Source organism: Chinchilla lanigera, unplaced genomic scaffold (genome assembly GCF_000276665.1).
Source record: "Chinchilla lanigera isolate Chin_1 unplaced genomic scaffold, ChiLan1.0 scaffold00024, whole genome shotgun sequence".
NCBI lineage: Eukaryota > Metazoa > Chordata > Mammalia > Rodentia > Chinchillidae > Chinchilla > Chinchilla lanigera.
The window spans coordinates 20,321,772-20,345,078 of record NW_004955425.1 but is presented as its reverse complement, the minus strand read 5'-3'; the positions used below and the strand labels follow the sequence as shown (position 1 = coordinate 20,345,078).

The 23,307-nt window shown below is 38.4% G+C and overlaps 1 protein-coding gene across 7 annotated transcripts in view; it reads left to right on the top strand.

Annotated features, from left to right (window-relative positions):
* Herc4 (HECT and RLD domain containing E3 ubiquitin protein ligase 4) overlaps positions 1 to 23,307 on the top strand; it is a 107,891-nt gene that overhangs the window by 73,076 nt on the left and 11,508 nt on the right. For 5 of the 7 annotated variants that reach the window (XM_013514842.1, XM_013514844.1, XM_013514841.1 and 2 more), the window contains 7 exons: positions 6,046 to 6,165; positions 14,413 to 14,436; positions 16,360 to 16,458; positions 18,342 to 18,509; positions 18,727 to 18,870; positions 20,965 to 21,131; positions 21,699 to 21,765. In XM_013514842.1, coding sequence (XP_013370296.1) covers positions 6,046 to 6,165; positions 14,413 to 14,436; positions 16,360 to 16,458; positions 18,342 to 18,509; positions 18,727 to 18,870; positions 20,965 to 21,131; positions 21,699 to 21,765 — 789 coding nt within the window. The remainder of the gene's footprint in view (positions 1 to 6,045; positions 6,166 to 14,412; positions 14,437 to 16,359; positions 16,459 to 18,341; positions 18,510 to 18,726; positions 18,871 to 20,964; positions 21,132 to 21,698; positions 21,766 to 23,307) is intronic. The other 2 variants (XM_013514843.1, XM_013514846.1) reach the window with 1 other exon arrangement.

Below are 23,307 nucleotides of genomic sequence, written 5' to 3'. Positions count from 1 at the left end.
GTTTCTTCATTTTACTTACTGACCTGATCCTGGAGTAGGACTGGAAACTAGAAAACGAGGTATTCCATTTCCTGTTTGTTTCAGGGTGTGTGGATGTGCTTGTTCCTCCCATATGTCATGTCTTCTGGAAAGTTTTTGAATTAAAAATCATTTCTAGCTACCCAGATGGCATCATAAGAAAAATACCTTTGGTACCTGCTGTCAGGAGTGGACACTGTCAGATAAGTGAGTTTACTGGCAAGTAGTTGGGCTCTTTCCAGTTCCCTCCTAGCACCTTGTAGGGACACTAGTATGCCAGAAGAAAAGCCTTAGTTGGTCTCCCCTAGTTGCCATATATCTTCAAAATCAGTGATTTTCAAACTTACTTTTTGTAAGGAATCCTTAAGCCAAATGCTTTAGACATGTATATACTCACCATAACTACTTTTAAACTAAGGCTTATAAACCAGAATACTAATTTGTAATTAAAATATGAAATAGAAGTATTATGACCAAGCTTACATAGAATTTATTCTGTGCATTTTAAGTAATTCTGAGTATGTATGTTATTTTGAACTTCTATGGATTTGTTGTATTTTTATTCATTTTGCAAATATTTATTGAGTGCCTACTGTATGCTTACTGTTACATTAGATGTTAAGGTTGCAGTGATAAGAAAAAGATGTGATTTCTGCCCTTGTTGAGCTAATAATCTAGAAGGTTGTATACATGCAAGCAAATGAACACTTATCGTACAGCATGGTGAGTAATAGATTAGGAAGCAGATAGAGTGTCAACTCTGGGAGACCGCAGGGTTCCTGGGAAAAAAAGGATGTCTTGTTGAATCTTCTCTACCAGGCAGATTTTGTATGCATATTTTGAAACTCTTGATTTTGTGTATAAATTTGTGTGCGTATTGTTTCAGATCCGTCTTTTGTTCAATGTTTAATTTGCATTTTCAGTTTTAATTGGCTTTCTCTTAGGTTGTAAAATCACTATGTGAGTTAACTATCAGCCGGAATTTCTCCACAAGTCTCTTTGAAATTTGTATGTTCTTCAACAAAACTTGGTTTCTGAGTTTTGGGGTTTTTTTGAGATGGGGGTCTCACTATGTAGCTCAGATTGACCTTGAACTTGCTGTGTAGTCCAGGCTAGCCTGGAACACATGTTGACCCTCCTGCCTCAGCTGGGGGCACAGGCTGGGAGGGTAGATGTGCACCACCACACCCAGCCCTGAATTGTTAATTTTTATTTTTTAATTTTTTTTTTGTTTTTCTTCCGGTACCAGGAATCGAACTCACGATCTTGCGCTTGCCAGGCAGGTGCTTTGCCGCTTAGCTAAATCCCCAGCCCCTGAATTGTTAATTTTTATTCCAGTGTATCAGTATCGTATTTGGTGGGGCCTGTCATTTCATACTTGTTGGACTCCAGTGGTGCCTCGGCTAGATTCCTTCGTTCCTTTTCAGACATTTCAGAGTTGGTTTAGTGTGTATGTGATTTAAAAAAAAAAAAATTACAAAGTTACTTTTTAAAATTTTCTGTAGGAGACTTAACCAGTTTGGTTTGTAGGTTAGATCAGCCTTGTTGTTCCTGTTGGTGTTTATTTTCTCCAGAGTGCAGCGTCTGGCTGGTGTCTGTGTCTGACCCCTTTTGTTTTCACTTTTCACTGCTTCTTCACTTGCCGCAGCTTCAGCTCGCCTCCTTTAGAGAAGTTGCCCTCAGTGTGTCCTTGATAAACCTCTCTTGAGCTACTTGACAGTCTTCTCATTACTCTAAAATAAAAGCTCAATACCAACTCCCACAGCCTTTCTGTTCTCAGTCTTTATTTTTATTAGTACATGTTTGTGTTCCATAATGGTCACAGTCTGCGTGGGAAGTTGGTACATGTACATAACACATCTCAGTTCTTTTTCTCAGCCCCTTTGCTTCCCCCTCCATCTCTTGGAACCTTTCCTATTTGAACAAAATCTGTTTACCTACTTCCTGTTACTTTTATTTTGCAAATCTTGGGCTGTTTAAATTGATTGATCTCACTTAATATTATGCATCCATTTTCCTGCAGATGACTGAAGTTTATCTTTCTCTATGGCAAATACACTCCGTTGTGTGTAAATACTGCATTTTCTTTATCATTTATTTGTCCATAGGCATATAACTAGGCCCCTTTCAAGACTGTGCTGTTGTGAGTTGTGCTGCTATTAACATGGGTGTGCTTGGATCAAAGTAATATGATGTTAACTCCTTCAGGAAGATGCCTAGAAGCAGAATAGCTGGGGCAAGTGGAGTTCCTAGTTTTAGTTTTTTGAAGAATCTGCATCCTGATTTCCATAGTGATTGTATTAGTTTACACTCCCACCAGCAGTATAGAAGGGTTCTTTTTTCTCTACACCCTCTCCAGCATTTCTTATTGGTTGATTTCTTGATGATAGCCATTCTTTATGAAGTGAGATGGGATCTCAGTTTTGTTTTAATTTGCATGTGTGTAATGGTCAGCGATGTTAAAGGTTTTGTGTATATTTATTGGCTATTTGTACTTCTTCTGAGAAATGTCTATTCATTTCCATTGGGGGGGGTCTTTATATATTTTACGTATAGACCTCTGAGGGGAAGCTGGTGAAAAGCTTTCCCATTGTGTAGGTTGTCACTTCACTCTGGTAGTTGTTACCTTTGCTGTGTAGAAGTTTTCAGATTTGTGATCCCATTTGTTGATTCTTGGTACTATTTCTTATGCTATTGAAATTCTGTTCAGAAAGTCCTTGCCTATGTCTTCAGGAGTTTTAGCTATTGTGTATTCTAGCAGATTGTTTTGACATTTAGATCTTAGTTTAGTGCATGGTGAGCTACATTGGTCTGTGTTTAGTCTTCTGCGTGTGGATAGCCAGTTTTCCCAGTGTCTGTCGTTAAAGAGGCTGTTTTTCCTCCTCTGCATGTTTTTGACCCCTGTGTCAAAGATCAGATAGCCTGGGGTTTAAATAATAATATGCCTGGGGTTTTTTCTGCATCTTTCTATTCCCGTGATGGCAAACCTTTCAGAGCTGTTAATGGTACAAGCCGCCTGCTGTGGCACACATGCAATAGATTTGCCACTACCACTCTATTTTGTTCGTTGATCCGTGTGTCTGGCTTTTTGTTGTTGTTGTTCTTGAGACAGGGTCTTGTTATTTAGTTCAGGCTGGCCTTAAACTCATTATACATAGCCCAGGCTGGCCTTGAATTCACGGTGATCCTCCTGCCTCAGCCAAGTGCTGAGATTACAGGTGTGCACCACCATACCTGGCTTCACATGTCTGCTTTTGTGCCAGTACCATGCTGTTTTTATCTCTGTAGCTTTGTGATATAGCTTGAAATCTGGGATTGTAATGCTTCACCAAGATTGTGTCTTTTTCTGATTTGTGTGGCTATCTGTATATATTTGTTCACCAGCACTTTTAAAATCTGTTCCTCAGGCTTGGAGTATGGGAGTTGTCTTGAGCTCTTCACTTAATTTCTGTATCCCTTTAGGTGCCCCACTTCTACATTCTTATTGTCGAGAAACCTTAAATCTTTCTTAGCGTCCTGACTCATTTTCTTACCACTACCCTCTGCTCACTGTTAACTGTATCTCATTCTGCCAACAAAAGAATTTCCATGAAATGTCACTAATTCTGTCCTTTGCTGGCATGAACTTTAAATTATTTCCCAGCGTGCTAACTCTTGCCACCACATGCTTTCCAACAGAACCCTGGACTCGTTGTACAGCGGTGAGGACAGGCGTTCTTCGTGTCAGCCAAGCTCTGGTCCTGCAGTGTGGTCATTGAATGAGTTGTTTACTAACGAATTGTGTGTAGTGTGTACACTACTCTGCTTAGCTGCAAGTTGCACCTTTGGTCCGGTTTTGCTCTACATGCCTGTCACACTCTTGGGGCCAGCAGGTCCACGGAGGCAGATGTACAGACTGCTGTCTCCTTGGCTCATGCCTGTCTCTGCCTGGAATGATCTCCCCATTGAGTATCAACATACACACGTTGGGAGACAGATCTAATGCACACCTGTATATGGGACTTCTACTCTGAATTTGGCAGTCATTAACCTGTTTGTTGTTACATCTGCTTATATGTGTACTTTTTTACAAAGGACTTCAAAGTGAAATGCAGTTGTCACTCTAGTATTTCAGCATTTGGCTGTTGAATGCAAGCATTTTCCTACATAGCTGCAATATCATTATTTCTTTCAAGCCAAGCATATTTAAGTCTCCTCAGCTGTAGCACTTCTGAAGAAACTGCAGAACAGTCAGAGTTGCTGTATTTGTTTCTTGCTACTCCTTTCCAGTCTGAGAACGCAGTAGCTCTATTTAGGTCTTCGATTTTATCTCGCAATATCTTACAGTTTTCAGGGGTCTTGCTTTGGATCTTCTGTGTGTCTTGTATAGAAGTGCAGTTTTGGGTAATTTATTAGATATTCTGAAGTCTTACTTTTAATTCCATTGTGGGTAGAGAACATAGTTTGGATTTCTTTTTTTTTTTTTTTTGCGCTGGGTTTTAATTGTTTTATTTTGCCCACCTCCTTCCTCCAAGTGTCCCTGTGTACTTCTGTTTTAAGAATTAGCCAAGTCAGTGAGGAGAGTTTGCACGATTTGGAGGCTTCACTGTCTGGATTGCTCTCTGTGATTTTTCTTCCTCACTGTCTGGCCAACCTGGTAAGCCCAGTCTCTCACTTAGGTCTCCCCTGGTAAGCCTGCTGCTTTCGGCTGATTTGGGGGTACCATGCGTGTTTTGTTGCTGCTTCTCCTCCCTCCTTCCCTCCTCCTCTTCCTCCTCTTCTTCTTCCTCCTCCTCCTTCCCTCCTCTTCTTCTTCCTCCTCCTCCTTCCCTCTCCCTCTCTCTCTCTTTCTTTTTGCCTACTTTGGATGGATTTATAATTTTTTTTAATATTTGTTTTATACATTGTTTTAAAGTTTGTTGCTGTTACTGGTGTGGTGGCGCACACCTGTGATCCCAGCACTGGGGAGGCTGAGACGGGAGGATCCTGGCAAATTCTAGGCCAGCTTATGCTATATAGTGAGTTCTAGGCCAGCCTGAACTATATAGCGAGACCCTGTCTTGAAAATAAAGTTTGTAATTGTTATTTTCAGGAGGATTACTCTAATACAAGATAGTCTACTGCAGTTAGCGCCAGAATTCCTCTAGTCTCTTTAATTTAGAGTACTTATTCTCCTTTCTTTTTTTTGATGAGTCTTGTCCAGTGTTGTAATCCTACAATCTGGATTTCTCTGATTGTCTCCTCCTTGTGATATTTGACTTGTTTATATTTCCTGTAAACTGAATTTAGATTACAAAACTTAATTAGGTTCAGATTAAACCTTCTGTTGTTGTTCGTAGATAGTATGTATAGTTTCTCTTATATCAGCAGGAACTTATTTCATTATCCCAGTATCATAATGATTAAACACTGTGGTGGTTTTCTACATTGTAAAGATTTATTTTTCCTTTTGTAATCAGTAAGTAAAATCTAGGCTGATAAGCTATATACTATTCATTTTTACATCCTATTCAGATGCTACCTTTTAAAGTTTATTCTTGTCAGATGTCAGATAAACAGTAACACTTAAGCCAGGTATAGTGGTGCACACCTGTAACCCCAGCACTCGGGAGGCTGAGACAGGAGGATCCCTGTGTGTTCGAAACCAGCCTGGGCTATACAGTGAGTGCGAGACCAGTCTGAACTGCATAGTAAGAGCCTGTCTCAGAAAAAAAAAAATAGTAGCACTTAATAAACATTGGCTATTATTGTTGTTGTTTAGATCCCATTCCCAGTTTGAAGACCTTAGGATTTCTAGTTTGTAATGTATACACATTAATTATACATATCTCATTGTACTGTGATTATAAAAACTTTTATATCTTTCCTTTCTACTCGATTGTGGGTTTTGAATGCAGCTATCACATCTTACAAATCTTTGTGTCTCCTGTTGTACTTAATTAGGGCTTTGCATATAGTAGGCACTCAGTAATTATTTTCTACTTAAATATTTTTCAGCCCTTCTTAAGTATATTCTCTGGTTAAATTTGTTAATTTTTTTTTTTTTAGGTAAATGAGAAAACAGGACAGATTATACAGTATGATAAATTTTATATACATGAAGTTCAAGAATTAATAGACATAAGGAATGATTATATCACCTGGGTCCAGCAGCAGGCCTACGGGATGGTACGTTTCCTGTTCCTTTTATAGTTCAACTTTCGTGTGTCATTTGTTCTAATATGGAAGAAACAAGTGTTTAAGGTTTTTTTCAGAGCTTTTATTCAGAACTTAATTTTTAAATAAAAACACATTGGGAAGGAGTAGTTGTATTTATAAGCAAATATTTTACTCTTCCACTAAAGCCAAACCAGAGACATTTACACATTTTTAAAGAAAAATGCAAAGCTGATATTTTCAACTCTTAGTTGCTTTTTATGAAGTTACCCTTTATTTCTCTAATGTTGAAAATTCTGGACACCCTGATTAAGAATGTGTTATTATTGTGGTGTCAACACTTTAAAACTAAAAGAAAACCTGGGACTACTGATTCTATTTTTGATTTTCCTTTTGCTGGTTGTTTACTTTTATTTTTGATGATTTATATATATCACATATGTATCTACTTCTTGCATGTTTAGTAAATAGACATGTAATATCTCATTAAAATAGTACCATAATCTTAGAAAACTTGAGTCAGGTGCATACAGTGTAATGTAGAAAGGGGTATGTAGCTAGATAAAAGATTACTAGGTTTAATACTCTTGTCTGCTAGCCATTTAGTATATTAAAGCCAGCTCTTCTGCTGCAAAATAGGTAATTTGACGTTTGCCTGTGGTTGTAGGATGAGTAACCCTTTCTTGCTTGCTAAGTAGCTAGCTGTAGATTCCTTGTGGACAGGCACTCAGTTTATTCACCAGCAACTCTGATACTGCCTTGAATATATCTAGTAGGGATTTAAAAACAAACATTTCTGAACAGTAGTTTTGTTAGTATTTATTATATTCTCCAGAGCATCTCTTCCTTCCTTCAGGACATGCTTGGGTCTGGACTAGGAGAAGCCTCTGAATGTTCTCGAGAATTGCAGGGAAGCTAGATTGGGCTTACAGCCTTTCTACAGATGTAGGTCTGCTCACCTGCTTGTTCAAGAAATTCTTCCCCTGATTCAGGTATCGGAAATGTGGTGAGGAGCCAGACGCATTAGGTAGGGTCCTGTTCTCATGGAACGTGAATGTGGTTGGTAGGATTGACGGGATCAGAGTAAACATTGCCTGGATAACATACACTGTACAAAGAACGGAAATCAGGGAGCGTTGTGAAGACTGGTTTTTGAGGTTGGGCAATCAGAGAACACTTGTCCGAGCCAGGCTGTATGAGTCTAAAGCAGGAGGGTCATCAGTTCAAAGCCAGCCTGAGCAACAGCAGGACCCGGTCTCAAAGTACAATTAAAAGGGGTGTTGGCTCTGTGCGGGAGCACTTGCCTAGCGGTGCCAAGCCCTGTGTTCAGTCTTCAGCAAAACCACAAACAGACGAAGGGAAAGGCACTGCTGAAGAGAGGAAACCTCAGAATTGAGCAGGAAATGTGGCCGTGTGAAGGTTACTCGCAGCCTCAACCATGGCATTGTATTATAGGGACGGAGCGTCGCTAGACGGAAGTGTGGAGGGTGAGAAGCAGGGTCAGCAACCACAGGGAATGAAGTTGTGCCTTACAGGGGAGCGATAAAGGGGACTGGTAGCCGGCATCAGCGTAGTTCTTGAGCAAAACAAATAGTGGGCCTCAGGGAAGTTTTGCGTGTTTGCATTCACAGGACACAATGAGACTTGTCAGCGGGTAAGGGTGTTTCACTTACTTACCACTGGGAGTAAGTGCCGGTGCTGCCACGCTGCCCGGGTTCTGCACACTGGTTTTTTGAAGCTGGAGTGGTAGCAGTGTTTTTTTTTTTTTCCAAGAAAAATGACTTAAGACTAGTATTCATATATACATTTTTATGATTATCTTTATACATACATGTAAATATATATGCAGAGAAAACTAGCTATGAATTCCTGATGCTTAGCTCTTAAAAGAACTCTTAAACTCACAACAGGCAGGTGTGGTGGCGCACACTTGTAATCCCAGCACTTGGGAGGCTGAGGCAGGAGGATCGTTGCGAGTTCCAGACCAGCCTGAGCTACTGAGTGAACTTAGGGGCAGTCAGAACTGCATAGTGAGACCCTGTCCTAAGAAAACCTCGCAACACATTTATAATTACAGCTGGGCATGGTGGCACATGCCTGTAATCCCAGCACTTGGGAGGCTGAGGCAGGAGGATCGTTGTGAGTTTGAGACAGCCTGGTGTACAAAGTGAGCTCAAGGCCAGCCTGAACTGCACAGCAAGACCCTGTCTCAAAAAGACCCCCCCAAAAAATAATTATAATTACACAATGTTATAAATTTAAAATCGAGTTAATTCATTCTGCACGATGATTATCTTGATAATTAGGAATCCCAGTTCATCACCTAAATCTGGTAAAGAATCAGTTTGACATAAGCATGCCTAGGTTCAAATTCCACCTAATCATTTATTCAACTCTATGTACTTGGGGATGGTAGTTTATCTGAGATTTCATTTTCTGTAAGTCACGGTAATTACTGAGATTAATTGGTAGGACCTGTGTGGAGTCCGTAAGGTAGTCCCTGGCATAGAGTTGTCAGTGGTGTTTATTATTACTGGCATCGCTGGCACAGGATGTAAACTTGGCAGTAGTCTCTGAAGTCAGATAGCTCTCTTTCCTACTGCCTTTCTCTGTCTGCACTACAGTGAGACATTTGCCTTTGGAATGAGCGGTGACATGCAGGATTGATTTTCCTCGCTGAGCCCCTCATCTAAGGGTGAAGTCTCTCCTGGTTCCCAAGGCCCTGCCCAGGGACAGCTTGCTGTTGTGTGACAACACTGCAGTTACACATGGGTCATCCTAACCCTTTTAGATTTTTGAAGATTAATTTTTGTTATTATTGATATGAAAACACTAAATTTAAAATGACTCCAGAGCACTCATAGACCCACCCCCCCCAAGAATACAACCTCCAGGGATCTGCAAGCCTAGTTTGAGAAACATTGCCTTGGAAATAACTGCCTAGATGACTGTGAATTACAATAGCAGTCTTTTGAGTAGAACTTATATCGATTATGTAAGTCATAAACAACGTGTATTCTCTCTCACCAAGTTAAGAGAAATTATGTCTGATAGGGTTTCTTTTTAGACAAAATTTTGTGCCATGCGTAAAAGTTACGGTTTGAATATTTCCCTTTAAATATGGTAGTTGTACCATCTTTCTTGTTTCAGTACATAGCCATGCTAGTGTCAAATGGACTTTCACTGAGGAGCTATTTTCAGTATTACTAATTTTTAATTGTGTGAGGTAATTGAGGACTGTCTTTCCATTTCTGGTTTTTCCTCTTTGCCTCTGATTCTCTCAGTTCTATTATTTGGTTACTTCAGAATTGCCCTCTGTTACCTGCTCTTTAAACCACATGCTGTTTTCCTCTCCATTTTAGTCAGACATGATAATGAGTAGGTGGTTGCAGCAGTGGAACCTTTTTTCTGTACCTTACGAATGGTGTTTAATGTTACCTTTTTGGAAATTAAAATCTAACACTGGGCGTGGTGGCACACAGCTGTAATCCCAGCACTCAGGAGGCTGAGGCAGGAGTATTGCTGGGAGTTCAAGGCCAACCCGGACTGCATAGCAAGACCTTGTCTCAAAAAAAAGAAAAAAGAAATTCGAATCTAGTCCGCCTCTGGGAATGGCAACCTACTTTAAAGGTTTTTGTGCAGTTCTTAGTTATTTTATAACATTTGACCTCACAGAACTTTTTTTGAGAGAGTGCAACACTTCTACATTTACACAGAACTCTGCAAGACTTTTTTCTCCCCTGAGGCTTTTTGTTTGTTTGTTTTTTTTTGGTTTATTTTTGGTTTTTCTCCGGTACCGGAACCGAACTCACGACCTTGCGCTTACCAGGCAGGTGCTTTTGCCGCTAAGCTAAATCCCCAGCCCCTCCCCTGAGGCTTTTTGAAAGGAGGTTCCTATTCACATTAGTAGTCTTCATTCTGGGTTGAACCTAATGCTGAGCTTGTGAATGAAGTTTTAAAGACTGCCATAAGGAAACTCATGTAATAGTTTATGGTGACATAGATATGTGTGTGAGTATATTTAAGTGTACATGCATGTATTTATATGTATACACACATGTATACCATTATCGATCCAGTTATTTTGAAATAATTTTACTGCTTCAGTATGAACGTTTAGAATATTCTTTGACTATAATTACTCAATTATAAGAAAATACATGTTTCATACAATAATCATTTTAGTGTCTATATGTATCTCACATGTTGTATAAAAGGCTCATAAATTTTCTATATGTATAAGGTTTTACCTTGTGCTAAATACAGTGAGAAAATATTTTATCTTTATGGCATAGTCTTTGGCACTTTTTTCTCCATTACTTTTCTTTTTCAATCAAGAATTTTAAGATTCTATCAGAAATATACTTATTATCCCCAAACCTTAATGACTAATTCTGTGGATTAGTCTTGGCTTTCCTTTACAGATTGAGCATCCCTAATTTGGAAAGTCAATATTTAAAATGCTCTAAAATTTGAAACTAACGTGGCCCTCAAAGTTTTGAGCTGTCTTTGCACTGTTCTCATTTGCACAGCTCCCTGCCCTCCTGAACTTTGCTTCAAAATTGTATAAACGCAAATGACAGTTACTCCAAAGCTGTGCTGTTTTTTTTCTTTTTATACTTTTAGTTACTATACATGCATATCATCAGTACATGTCTAGTAAAAAGGAACTAATTTGGAATAAGGTCTAGAAAGGTCAGCACTGGTTCTGTCATATTTGAATATAATGAAATTCAAGTTCAGTGGTTTCTAAAAAATGGATTTTTTTTAAAGAGCTGATTACACTGATTACACCTGCCCTTATGAGGTAAATGTCAGATACAGATGAGCACTAGTTCAGATAACATGGTAAGTTAGTGACTGCCGCACTCCTTGATGTTACAGCTCCATTTGCACGTCGCAGACTCATCAGCATTGTGCTGTGTGCTCATCAGCATCACTGCCGTGTGCTCGCGGGGCACACCCTGTTCACTACGGGGAGGAGCCGCGGCCTGCGCGCTGGCTGCTGAGCAGCGCGGGAAGTCGGATCAGTAGTGACCTCCCTGGGTTGGTTCCTCCCCACTCACTTAACATTAAAGATGTTGACCAAGTATAGTTGCACTGCCTTGCAGCTCTAGGAATTCTCAAACAAGCTCATCTTTTTAAAAAAGCTTTGTCATTTATAATGACATTAATATTTTGCAGGGATCTGTCTTTAGGTTCTTGGACTGATTATAATGCCATTTTCTTTCCTTACGCTGTAGAGTACCAAGTTATATTCATGTATTTTCGTTTCTATTTTAGCTGCAAAACTACCTTTTTAATTTAATTGAATTACTTTAATAACTTCAGTATCCCCGCTTTATACCTTCTCAGAGTAGTCCTGTTACGCTCTGAAATCACTGTGGTACCAGCTGTGGTTTAATGCTGTACCATAGGAGTAAGTTGAAGCTAACACATACAAAACTACTACATCTGTTTTGTCTGTAAAAACTGGAATCATCCACTATTGGTGTTAAAATGCCATTAATCCACTTACCAGTCCAATTATTAAAATTATGGACCAAAAATCACATAGTTTTATGTTAATTTATAAGGTAATATAACAGGAAATATAGAAATGACAGTTTTATCAGATTTATGCAGTACAGTTGACTGGTTGAAATAACAGCTGACCATAGATGCTCAGGAGAGTCAGCAGTAAGCCAGCATGCTGCCTGAGGGGTGCGGGCAGTGTGGACCTAGAGTTCTGACTTCGAGCATCCCCTCCAGGCCTTGGTCACTTCGGCCCTGAACAGCGGAGATTTAGGCCTGCTCCACCCCGTCTGAGCCCTCACTTGGAAACGACGCCAGCAGTTGTGCCTGTGCGCGTGTGCGCGTGTGCGCGCGCGTGCGTCTCACGCTGTGAGGGCCATGTGGAGTGTTTAGCACACGCTGCTACCTGACCTCACGTGTTTTTGTCATGCCGTCTCTACCTTGCAATCACTTTGTTTTCCCTTGGAAATGCTACTTGGGTAAATTAAATTTGAGCTACTTTGCAACTCTGTTATTTCCCGGAGTCCATCCTGCTTCCCTTTTCTTTTATGTCTCATAGTCTCACTCACATTTATTATATGTCCCATTACTTTCCACATCCCTTCCAGTCTGCAAGCTTTCGGTGTAGTCAGGCCAGGTTCGTGATGGCATTGCTTAGCCACACCGCACATTCTGACATTGCCTCTTGACTTCCCCAGTGGGCGATGGTGTATAGCACCTTTATCCAGTTGTGTGTTGTTAAAACAGTAGCACAATCTGAGCAACGTTGAAGATAACAATGTGTAATATAACGACCACTGTTAATTCCTGTCATTTTGTTTTGAAACCCTGTATCACATTTAATGTTCTTGCTTTGTTTTGTTTGTTTGTGATGTTGGTATGCTGCTATTGTTCTTTTTTCTTTCTTTTACTACTCTCTTTAAAATTAAAAAAAAGATAACACATACCTGTTCATATTTCATTATGTGTGTAAGTCCGTTTCCCATAATATAAACTCCTTCAGTATCTAGTAGGCCATAGATGAATATTGATGAGTATTTTTTTGCTTTTTAAATTTTCTTCATAGCAATAGCACTTTCAAAATGTTCTCCAAGAGAGATGCTGATAATGCAGGAGGCTGTGCATATATGGACACATAGGCTACATGTGGACTTTTATTTCCTTCCTATTAAATCAGTATAATCTAAAAAGCTATGTATGTATTTTTTCTTTAGCACTGGAGTGTGAAGCTAGGGCCTTTACATTGAGCTACCTCCCTAGGACCTTTTTATTTTATTTTGGGGCAGGGTCTCAATTGCCTGACCAGGCCTCAAACGTGAGATCCTTCTGCCTCAGCTTCCCAAGTAACTGAAATTAAAGGTGTTAGCCACTGTAACCTGCTTTAAAAGTCTGTTATCTGTTTACTTGTTTAGTAACAACTTGGTGTGTGGAGGTTTTGGAAACTTTTTTTTATACTCCCCTTGCCTCCTATCGCCCATACTGGGGACTAAACCCAGGCATGCTGGGCAAGTGTTCTACCATTGAGCTAGGTCCCTAGTCTTGAATGAAGCTATTGCCCATAATTTCCTTTCTCAGAGTAGGATTTCCACAGTCCTGTTTTGGTTGTGCTTCCCCTCCTTCCAGTTACCAGTTGCGCTCTCTCTCAAGAAGACTAATTCACTACAGGAAGTGTTAGCCACGGATTTAGTAGCATGTTTCTGAATTCTAGCACTTTATTTTACGTAGATATAAATCCTGAGTGTGTATGGAGGTGTCCACAAGGAAGTACGTGCTCTTCATGGGGTGCATGCCATAACCCCCACCCTTCGAAGAGCTGAGGAAGAGCTCAGGTGAAGGCTCTCAAATTTCAACCCAGCCTGGGGAAGTTTAGCAAGAAGTGTAGCTCAGTGCAGAGGTGCTGGGTTCAGTCCCCAGAACGGGTGGGGATGATGTACTATTAGACAGTGCAGCCATAGAACCTGTATCATCACAGAATGTTCTTAGCCGGGCGTGATGGTGCACACCTGAAATCCCAGCATTCAGGAAGCTGAGGCAGGAAGATCACTGTGAGTTCAAGGCCAGCCTAAACTACAGAACAAACCCTGTCTCAAAAAACCAAAACCAAAACCAAAAAAATAGCATACAGGCTTCTTCAGTGAAGTGATGAGCTTTCATTATTACAATTTCCATTTTCCTTCATAAATATACCTTTTTTCTGCTTACCAATCTTTGTGTCCTGTTCAGCTTTTGAGAACATGTAATATTGTCGTGTATTACTGGTTATTTCTGTCAGATAAAAACAGTTTATAGCTTATTTACTCTCATTTTGTTTCTGTGTAGCATTTTAAAATACTACACACTTTGGACTTTGTCAAAGTTACCTAAGTCTTACAGACCGAGATATTTCACCATTTCAGGTAAAGAGACCAAGCCGTAGTATTTCTTTCAAGATCATGTCAGGTTTAGGATTAATTTTCCTATTCTACCCAATTCTGCAAATGGTGATATTTAGCTCCTGAAAACTTTCATGTCCAAGTCTTGGTAACTTTATGGTTACCAGGTGCCTGAAACAGTGTTGCATTTATAGACGTGTAAGGTGCGTGTGGGAAGGGTACATTTTGTTGTATAGATGTATTTTCTGCCGCTCTAATTCAGTACTCAGCCACAGCAAAGTGCACAGAGTGCTGCTTTGAGTAGATGTAGTGAGATTCGGACACTAACGTTGCTCTGTGCTCACTGTTGTTGCACTCTGCCCTGCTGTTGTAGGATGTCAGCCGTGGAGTAACTGAGGTAAGTTGGGTGTGGTAGTCTCACCTTCAGAATAAGATGCATTGCTTTTCCTATGTGGTAAGAGTCAAAGATGTCTCTCCCTTTTTTTTTTTTTAAAGAGATTGAGAAAGAGCACGAGCATGCTTGTGCGCGTGCATGTGCATGTGTTTGGGCGCGTAGAAATTACCCTGTGTCACATTTTAGAACAGCATTTTGAAGAAAATTAAAACTTTTAGTTAACATTAAACCTATACGATGCCTTTCAGGATTTACTGTAAACTAGTTTCTGTTCCTTGTCTTCTAGTTTAAAATATAATATGACCTAATAATATCAAAAAGCAAACTTTTGACAGCTGCTTAAGCAAGAACTGTATTAGATAAGCAAAATGATCTTTATTTTTAAACTAATTGATTTTAAAAATAGGAACAAAAACTTTCAGTATAATCATCTTTCTTACTGTGTCTCGTGCACTGTCTTAAAGTTCTGGCACTGCGGTGTAAGTAGTCAGTAACCCTAATCCGCCCTTGTAATGCTTGAGAATGTTGCATTCTTTTATCTGTTAACAGATGTCAGGTGTTGCTTTTTGTTAACATTTTTTCCCCCTAGAACTAGAACAAATGCAACATTTTGAGGTAGTTTTAAATGAAGACATAGGGCTGTCTTACATGGCTCAATGGTGGAATGCTTGTCTAACATGCTTGCGGCCCTAGGTTTGATCCTAAGCATCCAGAAGAAAAAAAAAACGAGTTTTGAAGCCTAAGGGAACTTTAGAAATATGTAAATCTTTCTGAGTTTCGGAGAAGTAAAATGACTTTGTTTGACCAGTAGCTAGTAACACATGAAAAATACTGATGAGTGGCAATTTACTGTAAGGTACCTATAATTAAGCATATTATGTTACCTATTGTCAACAGTTGATAGTAGTTCAGCATTTTCAGATTATTTTTAGTATCTGCATTTAGAAACCACTTGTAGTAGTTCAAAACAAGGCAGTTAGGATGGAGAAGAGCTGGAAACCACATTATTTTCAGAATGGTTAGAAAATTTGGGAATCTTAGTACAGAAAAAAAAAAGACAATTTAGGGAAAGCATGGTCAGAACTTAATATTGATTGATTGATTGATTGATACTGGGAATCAAACTAAGGACCTTGCACTTGCCAGGCAGGCGCTGTGCCGCTGAGCTATGTCCCCAGCAAAACTTAATATTTAAACCACATGTGCTTCAATGTAGGGAAAAACAAAGCCTAAATGGTGCATAGTGGTATATAGAAACACAGACATCATAAAGGGCTTTGTCATCACTTAAAAAGAAGCAGTTATTTTCCCCATAGGAATTCTACATTGCAATAGCTCTCTTTTCCAGGACCCATGCAGAAATACTGTTTTGAGATTTTCATCTTGCTGTGTAGGTGGTAGGAATAGCCATTCACTAACTACAAGAGTGTGACTGCCAGTTCTGAAGTCTGTATTTTTACTGCTTATTTTGAATGTTAAATGCATTAGATTCTTGGGCTCCTAATTTTGGCATCCTAGTGGCACTCAAGTATCTGTTAATGAAGGAATACACATATTACCAAGGGCCTCGGTGGTTAGTGTAGCTCTAGCATATAAGAACTGAATACTCTGTTTAACATAGGAGCCCCAAATTATAGAATGAAACACGGCAGTTAATATGTGCTAAGCAAAAGATTCATGTTGTGTGTAATTTTACACACTTTCAAGTGTGTGGTTCCCTTCTAAAATTGGAAATTAGGTTAATTCCAGTGCCTCATCTAATTATCAATAAAATTTTATATTCAGAAATCAGCAACATGTTTTATATGTAATTCCTGAACCATCAAGTGAAGAAGCCAAGAATGTGCTCATCTTTACAAGAAATGACAAAACACAATAAATATATTATAAACCAGCTTTACTAATAAATTAATTTTCTATTCCCAGTTGGCAGATATCCCTGTTACAATCTGTACATACCCATTTGTATTTGATGCCCAAGCAAAAACTACTTTGTTACAAACGGATGCAGTTTTACAGATGCAGGTAAAATACTGTATAATACTAATCTGATTTGAGAGTTCCTGTGAAGTTTTAAAAAACAAAATTGCCTGTAGTTGTTAATCTGGGGACATGCTGACATTGTGGGCTGTCATGTATAAAGTCCTGTGAGCAGCTGTGAAGACTGCAGTATGTGACCTGTGTATACTTACCAGGGCTCCTTACAAAAAAGGTTACAAATGAAATGTAATTTAACCTTTAACCATTTTATAGTTTTAAATGATAAAAGCTTCTTTGCCTGTATAAATATGTAATCTTCTTTCTCTTTTTTTTTTTTTCTTTTGAGACAGGGTCTTGCTCTGCAGTTCAGGCTGGCCTTGAGCTCACTTTGTAGCCCAGGCTGGTCTGGAACTCGCAACGATCCTCCTGCCTCAGCCACCCGAGTGCTGGGATTACAGGCGTGTGCCACCATGCCTGGCTAAATATGTAATCTTTATAAACAGTTATACTACTTTACTTGGTAAAATGTTAGGTTGTTTGAAAATCTTGCTTCATTCTGTCTCCCCTGTTTACTTGGTAAAAATGAAAGTTTCTGGAGGTGAGGTGATACTAAACTAGGAAGCATTTGATCACTTGTTAAGAAGAGGAGTGAAGTCTCCTTAAACAAAGTTTCAGTAATAAGATACTTTCCTGAAGGTGGTAATTCCTCTCTCATCTCCTTCCTTTCTCCCTACTTTCCCTCTTGTCTTATGTTGAACATTTTTTTCATTCATAATGAAAATTTAAAATTTTTATTCACATTATAACTTTCAAGGATTAAAGTAGGTTATTTGATTTTTGAAAATGGGAAAGGTATTGAGCTGCTTTTTTTCACATAAAGATCTGACTGTATAGGCAGTATTCTCAGGAAAAGATAGAAAGAGATCCTAAAAATGCTTTGAAAATTTTAAAAGCCCTAGATTTGATTTACTTTTTTCAACAGTTCAGATAAATGTATTTTGAAATCCTTCCAAATACCTTGTTTTTTTTGAGACAGGGTCTTGCTGTATAGTTTAGGCTGGTCCAGAACTCACTATGTAGCCCAGGCTGGCCTCGAACTCAGAGCAGTCCTCCTGCCTCAGCCTCCTGAGTGCTGGGATTACAGGTGGATTATAGGCATGCACCACCATGCCCAGCCCACTTCTAAATGCTTCACAATAAATACATGGGAGAATTTTGGGGCTGTGTTTATTTCCATTTTCATCAGAAGAAATAAATACTCTTGCAAGGTTCTATATATAGACAACTGCTAATCCACAGTTTTCTAAGTTTTGTTAAAATGATATGTTAGTAATTTGTGATTTTAATATAGTATATCATTTTAGAACAAAAACACAGGAGATGCCTTTGGGGGAAAAGCATACTTTAAATGGTGAAAGCACATATATATGCTGATCACTATGCTAACAAATTTTTATAATACATCCTTTAGCCAGGTTGTTCCTTATTCTCTTTAAAGGTTTATTTTATTCTGCTTTTCTTTCTTGTTTTCCATCTCTATGTGTTGTTATTTTTTAGGAAAAAGACAGTGCTCAGATTTACCAGTGTTATAGTTCTTTGTTTACCTTAACAGTGTTATGAGTTGTGCATTAATACAGAAAGTTTGAAAGACACTCTTTATGCTCTGTTTACTAAGTTCTCATACTAGATAAAATACTGTTAAATCAGGTGTGGTGGCACACGCCTGTAATCTCAGCACTTCAGAGGCTAAGGCAAGAGGATTGCTACAAGTTTGAGGCCAGCCTGGACTACACAGCAAGACCCTGTCTCAGAACCCTGGGGTAGGTAGGGGGGGATAGTACAGAAATGATCCCTGAAATTATAGCATACCTATAAACTGGTGGGTCTTTGTAACCTTACTATTAAAGCTTTAATCTTCTATTTTCTAGATGGCTATTGACCAGGCCCACAGACAGAACGTCTCCTCTCTTTTTCTCCCAGTGATTGAATCTGTGAACCCTTGCTTAATTCTAGTGGTGCGTAGAGAAAATATTGTAGGCGATGCAATGGAGGTCCTTAGGAAAACAAAGAACATAGATTACAAAAAACCACTCAAGGTAATTTGAGATTTTCTTGTACATAATTGGGTCCTTTATTTAGAAATTAAGTTTTCTTACTTATTTCTAGTATATCTTTGATACTTAAAAAATAAAATTACGTAATTTTTAAACTATAAACTGCTGAGCATTTATTAGTAATAAATAGCACATAATCGGGCCTCTGGAGTTGCTTTCCTTTTTCAGTCTGTTCAGCGTCTGCATTATGCTGTTGTAGGTTATATTTGTTGGAGAAGATGCTGTGGATGCAGGAGGGGTTCGCAAAGAATTTTTCTTGCTCATCATGAGGGAATTGCTGGATCCTAAGTATGGCATGTTTAGATATTATGAAGATTCCCGGCTTATTTGGTTTTCTGATAAGGTAAAAGGCCCACCCATTCAACTTACTTCTTTGTATAAACCTTTGTGTCTACCTGTTAACTCAGAAAGTTTTTCCTCAGAGTTATTACTGGAGTTTTAAAATAGGCTTTTTATTCAAAGATCTGCTTTATTGTAATTTGAAAAATAATAAACTTTTAGACTTGGAGTTGTCCAGAACACGCTGATACTTTACCACATATTCAGGTTAACCAAATAAATTAAGGGATAGTTAGCCCAAAAATAATGTTGGCTTTTCCTTCTGCTTATTTTAGTTTGGGAGTTGAATAATTGCTAGGTTAACTTTTTTTCTGTGGAGAATTAAAGTATCATTAGAGATCATTGATGCCTCATTATTTAGGTAAGAAGTCAGCAAACTATAGTCTGTAGGCCAAAATCTTCCCATAAAAATGTGTTTCTGTTATGTGTGTGGCGTGTTCATGTCAGAAACAAGAGTTTTTGGCTGGAAAGGCACATTCCTGGACGACGAGTGGCAGTGTAACCTGGAACAGGTTAAGCGCTGTGCTTATCTGCCTTTCGGCTGAGGAGTTCTTCCGTAAAAAGCAAGGTTATTTCTGTGGAAGTGTTCAGACTGAACCAAAGTATCCCACGACATTGAGTGTGGTGTGCTTCCTGTAGCCCCAGCTGTCCGGGAGGCTGGGTGGAAGCATCAGTTGAACCCACAGGTTTGGTGCTAGGCTGCACAATACAGCGAGGCCTCTTTTCAGCAACAAAAGACTGGTCCCTGCTTCTTTTGGTACTTGAAATTGAACTCAAGAGCTTCGCACATACTAAGCACGAGCTGTAGCCCAAGATGCCCATTTTACTTTGAATATTACTAATTGGAAAAACTTTTAATTGAGCCCTTACTGTGTGCTTCCAAAACAGCATTAAAAGCATTTTGTGTGCTTTATTTCATTTAATTCTCACAATAAATGTATGAGAGAAATACTGTGTTTATCTTCTTTTGAAAACACTAAGGCTTGAATAGTGGCTAAACCTGGTCTGGAGTCGAGGGCTAATTAAAAAATTTATTTTCTGAACTACCATGTTCACAGAATTTTTAAAAAATGGATATATATTATCCTTTAAAGGTGAGGGAGAGTATTTTATAATGTTTTTATTATCCAACTAAAGTAAGATAGCTGACTTAACAAATATACCTGCATAGAATATAATGTTCAGCCATTAAAAACCATGTTCTAGAAAGAATATTTAATGACAAGAAAAATGAGAAGTTTAAATATAGCATTTTATTTTCTAAACTTACAGCAGATGGAAATGTATGAAAATTTGTTTTCATGTTATTACGTGTATTAATTTACAAATTCATGGAGTCAGCGTGATAATTTCATATATTCATCATCTCCTGTCCCGTCTACACGTACATCTGCTCTCAAGTCAGCTGTTGTTTCAGCGGCGGTTATTAAGGTCCAGGTGTCTTCTATTTTTTTGGGTCTTTTTGAGACAGGGTCTCACTATGAAGTTCAGGCTGGCCTTGAGCTCACTTCGTAGTCCAGGCTGGTCTCAAACTCACGATGATCCTCCTGCCTCAGCCTCCTGAGTGCTGGGATCACAGGCGTGTGCCACCACACCCTGCTTATCTTCATTTTCTTATTTTATTTTCCAATTTTTGAAAGTGTATTTTTTAAAAATCAGAATAATGTTTATAGTAGTCTTTCACCTTTAGTGTTTTGTACTGTCCGGGATTTGATTCCAGTGTATTACCCATGCTAGGCAAGTGCCTGTCACTAACCTGTGTTTGTCCCCAGCCCTAACTTAATGTTCAGTGACATGGAAGTGCTTATATTCCTGGTAAAGGCGTGTGTGTGTGTGTGTGTGTGTGTGTGTGTGTTTCAGCTAGAAAATGCACTGAATGGAAATATAAAAACTAGTAACAGTGATATTATGCCAGAGAGATAGTATAAGAAGAGTAAGTTTCTTCTTACTATTTTCTGTTCTTTCAAAATTTTCTACTATGAGCATAGGTTTGTTGTTTGTTTTAACATAGGTTTTTATAACCAGAAAAACAGTTAATGTTTTAATAAACAATACTTTTGTAAGACAGGTCTAACTTATTTTCTGTTACATTTTTCAGACATTTGAAGATAGTGATTTGTTCCACTTGATTGGTGTTATTTGTGGATTAGCAATTTATAATTTTACTATTGTGGACCTGCATTTTCCTTTGGCCTTATATAAGAAACTGCTAAAAAAGAAACCATCCCTGGACGATTTGAAAGAATTAATGCCTGACGTTGGGAGGTCAGTTGTAAAAGTGATGAGGGCAGAGTTTAAGAGGCAGGAAATGGGAGGCAAGAGTGCTTTCCTCCTAGGAATGATCACATCGTTACTACATTTCTGAAATAATTAGAAATTATTGAGACCAAAATTTTCTCTTAAAAGAGTAAATTATTTTAATAGCGCTTTGAATTTTTGTCTTCGGAGCTTAGCTTTTAGAGGTATTGGAGGTAAAGTTTTCTGAGAGTGTTTAAGTGACATATTTGGACTTCTGATTATATTCACTCCATGTTTGAATAGGTAAAAAGATTTTTATTATATAAAATGGAATAAAAATTATAAGAACAAATGTTAGAAATGAGTTGATACACAGCCTTTTTATTTAGAAGAAGAGAGAAAAACTTTTTTCTTTTTCCGATATTATTTATACATTTGCCATCTTACATCCAGTATTCTGAAGCAAATATAAAAGTACAAATTAGTGGAAGAATTTATCAACAGGGAATGAGAAATGTATATTTATTCATAAGCAGAAAGTTAAAATGCCCAGTAGTGTTTTACCTTAAAGAAATATTATATGTTATTTTGCAGAAGCATGCAACAGTTACTGGATTACCCAGAAGATGATATAGAGGAAACATTTTGTCTAAATTTTACGGTAAGATTAAAAGACATACATTAGCTTTACTATTCATCATCCCATTTGTCAAACTGCTGTGCTTTATGGTTTTCATTTTGGTAGATGGGATTCTTAACCCTGTAGCTAGCATTTATTGAGCATTTACTATGTTCTAGTTACAATACATATATTATTAACCTTCAGTAGTCCTTTGAGTTTAATACTGTTCCTGTTTTACAGGGAAAGAAATTGAAAATGATAATTACATGTCAGAGTCAGCATTCATACCCCTGTGACTTCAAAGTGTATACGCTTCATTAATATGCTAAAGAGATTTACAGACTTAAGGGGGGGTTGTTATCCACATGTTCATTTTTGAGCTTGCAATTGTAGGAATGCTTAGAAAAATGAAAGATCATTGTAGCATGAGTATTACTAAGGAAATTACTTCTTATAAGTTATTTTCCCACTACATCCCTCTTCAAACTACGGCTCATGTTTACCTATCTTATCTTACTGTTGGGTAACTTAGTATAGTGCAAATATATTCTAATTATTATTTAGAAATGAAATTGCGAATCTTGTAGAAGATGCAAAATTATATTCAGACAGTGAAAGGGACATTGAATGGCTGATATGGTCACATACAAAGCCATTGACAGATGAGGGTCTAGCAGAAATGGACTGCATAGCAATTGAACAAGAGAATATCTGCAGAAGTGATGGAAGACGTTTTGTGAGGGGACAATGTGAGTAAGTTAGGCTCTTGGGAAAATGGTGAAGCCATCAGGATTTTTTCTTTAAACATTTTTTATTTTCAAATTTGTTCCAGAAGTCTGCTCAGTGGTTTTGTCATCAGTGTTGACAAAAATACCATATTCTGTTGTTACACAATTTACAGCCACCCCCCACCCCCCCATTATCCCCTTTCAAAAGTTCAGCAGTTTTTATTGGGACATGGTGCATAAGAGTATTTAATAGGTTTCAGGATGATACAAATTTTTACGATTTTTTTCCAAGAAATATCCTTGTTGGAATTTTTACTGTTTTCTGTGCAATTTTGGTTCCTCTTTTCATTTGATTCACTTATATCCATTTAAAGTGTCTTTAAATCTTGATCAACTAAAAAGTTGAATCCAGATAGTTTAATTTTTAACTTATTAATCACTAATAACCATCTCTATTTGAGAATTTCTTTTTTGTGCCATTTCTTTTTTGGAATTATTTATGGCTTTTTGTTGCTTGCAGAATAAAGTAGAATGGGCGGCAGAGACATTTGCAGCCTGGCTTTCTTTCCACCTCGCTGCCCACCCCTCAGCCGCACTGCCCTGCGTCACACAGCACTCTTTGTGCACCTCACCTTCCTCTCTTAGAGCCGCCTGCCGTTCATTCTCAGGACTTGGTGTTTACTCTCATGTTTTATTTCTCTGGTAATAGGTGTGCCCAGTCTGAAATCACACCCATCTTTCTCGGTGCTTTACGAATGGCATTTACAGTGATGCTTACAAAACACCTTCCTCAGGGTCCTTCATACCTTGTCTAATTGGAATTAAGTTTTCTTTCCTGTGTGGTCTTGTAAAA